This window comes from Podarcis erhardii, assembly GCF_964252035.2.
Source record: "Podarcis erhardii genome assembly, chromosome: 14".
Lineage (NCBI taxonomy): Eukaryota > Metazoa > Chordata > Lepidosauria > Squamata > Lacertidae > Podarcis > Podarcis erhardii.
This window is the reverse complement of record NC_138503.1, coordinates 30,345,403-30,351,723: the sequence shown is the minus strand read 5'-3', so window position 1 is coordinate 30,351,723 and position 6,321 is coordinate 30,345,403. Positions and strand designations below refer to the sequence as shown.

General features: G+C 48.3%; 1 protein-coding gene across 1 annotated transcript; it reads right to left on the bottom strand.

Annotated features, from left to right (window-relative positions):
* Window positions 1-1,134: 1,134 nt before the first annotated feature.
* On the bottom strand, window positions 1,135-5,836 carry NDUFAB1 (NADH:ubiquinone oxidoreductase subunit AB1). Its single transcript, XM_081840599.1, has 5 exons — window positions 5,615-5,836; window positions 4,360-4,482; window positions 3,792-3,879; window positions 2,139-2,248; window positions 1,135-1,309 (listed from the first exon to the last, which is right to left on the bottom strand). The coding sequence occupies exons 1-4, from the start codon at window positions 5,798-5,800 to the stop codon at window positions 2,157-2,159; spliced, it is 489 nt and encodes a 162-aa protein (XP_081696725.1). The 5' UTR covers window positions 5,801-5,836; the 3' UTR covers window positions 1,135-1,309; window positions 2,139-2,156.
* Between the last annotated feature and the right edge of the window lie 485 nt (window positions 5,837-6,321).

Below are 6,321 nucleotides of genomic sequence, written 5' to 3'. Positions count from 1 at the left end.
CCCCATGCTCCTTCCTCCTTGGCTAAAATGTGTCCTTGAACTCTCCAATGCCTCTGTTTGCGGAGAAGGTGCAGGTGGGGAAACTAGCTTATCGTACAGAAATTAGCATTAGTTGCTCTGCTGGCATTAGTGTGCCCATCACTGTTATGTGGTTGTCCAGAGGAGCATGTGGAAAAGTGTCCCTGCCCCAACCCCTCTCCCTTGCTTGGAAATCAAGTTGCCTCCACTTGGCAGTGCAGGAGCAAGAGGCCTTGGTAGCTGAGCAGTTGGCCACCACTATGTCCCATCATGCTAGCTCAATGAAGGGTGCGGTGTAGTCCTGCCTGTTGCTGGCCCACAACTCCCACCATCCCTGGCCATTGGCCATCATGGCTGGGGCAGATAGGAGCGAAGGCTTCCTGGTGGGCCACAAAACCCCCACGCCCCTGCTCCAAACACAACAGAAGAGCAAGTCCCAACAGGGCAAAGCTCTTGAATCGGCAGGAACTGGCTACAGAACACATGGGGCTCCAGAGGGCATTTGCAGAGCATCTAAGCCAGGGATGGGTGTGGAGACCTCTGGGACAAAGGCTCACAGGACCCTCCCTGAGCCATAGTTTCACCCCTCACCAGCTCAGCTTAGCACATTCCTTGAGTTTTTCTGCCTGGCTGGAATGTGTCCTTGAACTCTGGACACAAAGTCTGGATGGAGGATGGGGGTGTAGAAATCAGCCTGCTGTACAAAAGGGAGAATTCACATTCATGGCTCTACCTACCTTTGCCTCTGGCAAGTGGCCCCTCGAATGCAGCCCTCAGCCTGAAAAAGGTTCCCCTTGTCTGACCTGAGATCAAGAGCTCCTCCCACCTCTTGGCTCAGCAGCCAAGAGGTGCCTTTAACATAGTTTGGTCAGTAGAGCATGAGGCTCTTCACCACAGGGTCATGGGTTCGAGTCCCACAATTGGGCAAAAGACATTGCAGGGGGTTGGACTAGATGACCCTCATAGTCCCTTCCCACTCTTCAATTCTATGAGTTCCCCAGATGCAAGTAGGGAGAAGGACCACACCAGAAGAGAACAGGAAATATAGCTGTAACCCTAACCCTGAGACACATAATACACGCATGCTTGGAACCAGTGAAAATCAGAATAAAGGAGTCAGTATCAGTCTTTTTATTTTGGAGGCCAACATATATTACACAGCTTTAAATACAGCAGCCAACAGGACTATTCCTCTGAGCGTAATAGTGATTCAATACAGCACAGAGCTTCCATGACACGGTCCCCTCTTCCTGCTGACATCATCCTAGCCCTCAGGACAGAACAGAGTTGCCTGTGGATGGGAGAGGGAGACATGTATGGCTTAGAAACTCAAAAAGATCACTGAGAAGTAACACACAGTGAAATACTTCCTTATAAACTAGGGTGTTCCGCTTCCTTTTGACATGCTTTTGACTGATCATAAAGGAAAGAGAGGTTGTTATAGAGCTAAAACTCAATCTCTCATTCTACCTCCACCCCTGGTCACCCTTTCAACTTCCAATGCCAGTTACTGCTGCCTCTCCACTCTGGAACAACCTTCACTTACTCTTCTTTCAATTTGCCTTGCATTTTATTTTAGAATAAAGTGCTCCCTTTTCTGGAAAAGCTCTAGTCTAGGGGCACTCGGCTACCTAGGCATAATGGGGCCTTTGCTGTGCTCCTCTGCATTTGGTAAAATGCGCTAGGCCAGCTTGTAGTAGCCTCAACTGTGACAACGCCACAGGGGGATGATGTTCCCTTAGCACCAGAGTAACTTCCCACAGCTGCATGTTGCTTATTCCATGAACATGGAAAGGTGGATTACGGACACAGATAGAGGGCTGTGTCCTCAAGCAAGTGTAGGAGAGGCAGCAAGCTTCCAAGGCCTTCCCAAGCAAATCATGAATCAAAGAATCCACTCTCCCAAATAAGTTTTAATGGGGGCTGCTCCATGCTACCCAAGATTCTCTATCTAGCAGAGGCTGATGCCTTTGCATGAAGAGCATGAAGTCCTCCCCAAGACATCCATCTTCTGCTTCCCTTCAATCAGATGCCCTCTGAACGAGGAGAGAGCATCACTCCACGCAGGTTTTCTACCACAAGACCATTGCACACTCCTTCCAGCAGGAGTCTCTACTTACTCAGCTCGACACAAACAATTATTCGTACACGTCCTGCTTATCGGCAATGTAATCTACAATCTCTTGCGGACACATCAGCTTCTCTGCTTCCACATCAGGGATTTCAAATCCTGAAAAAGATGTGGCCTGTTTAGTCCGGAGGTGAAGGAATCTCAGTCAACAAGACAAGGGATCATGATGTAGTTTTTCAAAGGAGGGGCAAAAGGGGTGCCATGTAGTGCAGGAAAGTTAACAGAATGATATATGTCCCCTGGGAGTCAGGGTGTAAACATACAAGAACAGCTCGTAAGCACATTATTGCTTATGAGATTCTCCCGGACACTCCTTTAAGTGCTACTAAAGAGTAATGGGTGGGAAAGGGAATTTAACAGAAGCAATTTATGCAACTACCAAAGAGCATCACTATAGTTCGGGTCCCCAAATCTTTAAGAATGTGGTATAAACAGCGACAACTGGGCAACACTGGCCTGTAAGTGCTCCAACTGGAAAACAGCCTCTACCAAAGGTGTCATGAACTTCGAAGAACTATGGCCCCACTGTGAAAGGATGTGCGGATCCAGAATTGGCCTCCACAGTCACCTATGCACACACCATATTCATGGAAAACAATTTTACACGGCTACAAGTGATCACAAAAAAGTAGAAGTTTGGGTAACGTACCAGGCCCCTTATATCAGTGAAAGGAGTTCAGCAAGCTGGGATGTGCTAAAATGCACGAGCTCCATCTTTTCCCAGTAGTCTTGTCAGAAATGCAACTGGAGATGGACCACAACCCAGTGGCAGAAACCTCCCTCCCCCTTTTTTTTCTAGATGAAGGTAGTCCCTGGTTCAGCTACTGGCATCTGTACTTAAAAGGATCAGGGAAGCAGCTGATGGGGATGTCTCTCTCTGCTGGAGGCTCTGGAGCGCTGCTGCCAGAGTAGATGATACTGGACTTGAAAGACAAATAATCTGACCTGGTATAAATTCCTACAAGTCCAAATCACATATCAGTATGCAAAGCAGTGCAAGATGGTTGAACCTAAGCAAGGAAGTGGTGCAATGATGGATATGCCATGAAGCACAGAATTGTGGGAAACACCAATATAGAGAGAAACTAAGTGAGTGTAAATTTATAGTAAAAGTTTAAATAAGAGAGGAAAGGGAAATGTGTGCATATCTAAGGAGAATAAAAGGATTGTCAAGTTAAAAGCCTAGTTGGGCAGTTTGTATAATGGTGTGAGTAGCCAACATGGTGTTCTCCAGATGTTGTTAAACGACAACTCACAGCAACCCCAGCCCAGTCAGGGATGATGAAAGTTAACAGCACAGCAACATCTGGAGAGCAGCATGTTGGCTATTCCTGCTAGAATGAACACCCAGACTGCTTTGCCAAAGGAATGCCACAGAGCTGATGTTCCCTGACACTGTGACAGAGACATCAAAGGGCACACCAGGTGGGCTGTTGCCAATGTTATGGAAGACGAAAACATCTGCATTCCAGGCCTGACTAACTCAGATGCTCAGAGCAACTGCCCAGGAGTGTTACTTTGTTATGTATTAAAGTCCATTTATTTCTCAATTAAGTCTGAGCTCCACAGCAGGCACACTCTGACCTTGTGACATTCTAACAGGCACATCTTGTGATGTATTTGGACACATCAAACACATTACCAAATTCATCTTCCATTGCCATGATGATCTCCACTTGGTCCAAGCTGTCCAAGCCCAGGTCTTTCATGAAGTGGGAAGTTACTGAGAGCTGGAAGACAAAATAGAAAACCCCACATTGTGGTATAATAGACAATGTCCATAACCATCCAAATAATGTCAAAAGTAAGAAAATAGGGGCCAAAGACTCCAGGGAGATTTGGGTTTTACTACATAGAGGTCTTCTCTCCACTCCGCCCAGAACATTGTTCTGACTTTGTTCCCATTACTGGACAATCTTAAAGTGAAATTGTGCCCCCCTTATTGTTCATTTCCTATTTCCTCTTGGTGTCTGGATGCTCACTTGTTTCATTAAGCCAGAGAGACAACTTTCTTCCTATCATCTGCTATGGCCATAACAGATGACCTGTTTGGGCTGGCACAAAGTTTTAGGAAGATAGGGAACACACCTTTGTGGTTCATTCAAAGGTGCAGTTTGCTCCAGTGCAAAATGTATGTTAATGATACACATGAAGAATCCGGGAATCAAGAAAAAGAGGGTCAAAACAGAAGCTGCAACCCAGTTACTCACTTTTTCTGGATCTATCTTATCATACAGTTTCAGGACGTAAAGAACTCGATCTTTGATGTTATCCAGGGTCAAAGGAGGCATCTCAGAGTAATGACGACATAATTGAAGCAACGATCCAGAGACCTATAGGAGAAGCCAGAGATTTGTTTTTCATGATTTGGGAATATCCTCAGCACCCTCACCTGAAATACTAACTCTTTACAGGTGACACCTAAAAAGAACTGGTCATTAAAGCTCCCCAGATATTCATAGATGGAGACACTGCAGTGTGCATGTCTGATTTTGAAACACAGCTCCTGAAAATCTGAGCCTGATAAATCATTCTCAAGTCCTAAAATTTATGGCAAACTAAATGCGCCTTCAAAAAAACAACTTGGGCTGAAAAGCAGAGTCTCAGACTATAATTCCTAGGGATCAGATGCCACAGGGAACTCCAAAAGCAAGGAGGGCAGTGCAAGGCGTTTTCTACTGGGCATTTGCTGCCTTGGTGTGCACACAAAATCTCCCATTTCATGGCGAAGCACCTTGTGCTTGTGAAGGAAGCCCAGCCTACAATCCAGGGCCTGTGTGGTTCAGTGCCCAGAGTGCTGGACTAGAACCAGGGATACCTCAAAGTTCAAAATCCTCAACGCAGCCACAGAGCTTACTGGGCAACATTGGGCTGGTCTCTCTCTCTCTCTCTCTCTGTTGAACCTTCCTCAAAGGGCTGTTGTGAGGATAAAAGGAGATGGAAGAACCATCCTTGCCACCGTGAGCTCCTTGGAGGGGAGGCGTAGCACATACATAGATTCACTTATTTATTTCATAAAAGTTACATACCGCTTGATTGTAAAAACAACAACGATATGAGCTTTAAATCTCAAAGTGGTAACAAATGCAAGAATAAACGAAACTGGGACTACCCCACCAAGGAAGCAGCAGCAGCAGCAGAATCATCTCCCCATGGCAGAAGTAAAAAGGCCAAGAAAGGCCACGAGGGGGAGGCACCACCCTCATGCAGCGGGGAGTCGGTGCTGCTTCAGGTTTTGACCCCGTTCTTTGTTGCTATTCTTGATCCAGCTTTAGCTGTGTTAATTAATATCATTATTTTCGGCCATTTGTTGGTTGAAAGGCGGGGTAGGAAAACGATAAAACCCCGAATCTTGCGCGATCCGCTGGGCTGGGTTCCAGACCACCCCCCCGAGTCGGGATCCCGGGCGGCCTGCAAAGCCGAACCCTGCGCTGCACCGGACGGGCTCCCGCCTGCGCTCTTCACCTGCGGCGTCAGCCTGGCGGGTCCCGGCGGCAGGAGGGGGGCCAAGAAAGCGAGGCGGGAGGCGGGCGGTAGCGGGAGGCTGAGACGTCCGAGCGGCGAGGAGGCGGCGGAGAAGAAGCTGCGGCTCCCGCTGCAGCACCGGCGGCGGAGGCAGGTGGAGGAGAGCAGGAGGACACGGGCCGCCATGATGACCCCGCGAGTGCGCCTGCGCCGACGCCCACAATGCCCCGCGCCAGCCCGCTCGCCCGCCGGGCTTCAAGGGTATTGAGGAGGGGAGGCTCCCGGCATGCAGCGCGCCGTGTTTGCATATGCAAAGCAAGCCCCGCCCTCCCCTCAGGCTCATGTGGTGGCTCCTCCTCTTGCCCCGTCCCGTGACTCAAATGACAAGTAACGGACCTCAGTTAATTTCAATGGGTCTACTCCGAGTCAAACTGGAGTAGAATCGATAGCCCTCCAGGCTGCCTCATTGCCCTCTTCCCTCCTGCAGCCCTAAGGTTCACTGCCAGATAGCACCTCCTTTGCATGCAGAAGGTCCCAGATAGGGCTGCGGATATTCTTCTGGTGAACTACTGCCAACCCGGGCAGACAATATGGAGCTAGATGAGCCAAGAGGTCTGACTCCATAAAAATAGATTACAATGTTGCCGTTTAAACCAGCCTTTTATTCAGAACAACAGGGACTGGAATCTTTGCCCACTTTGAATCTA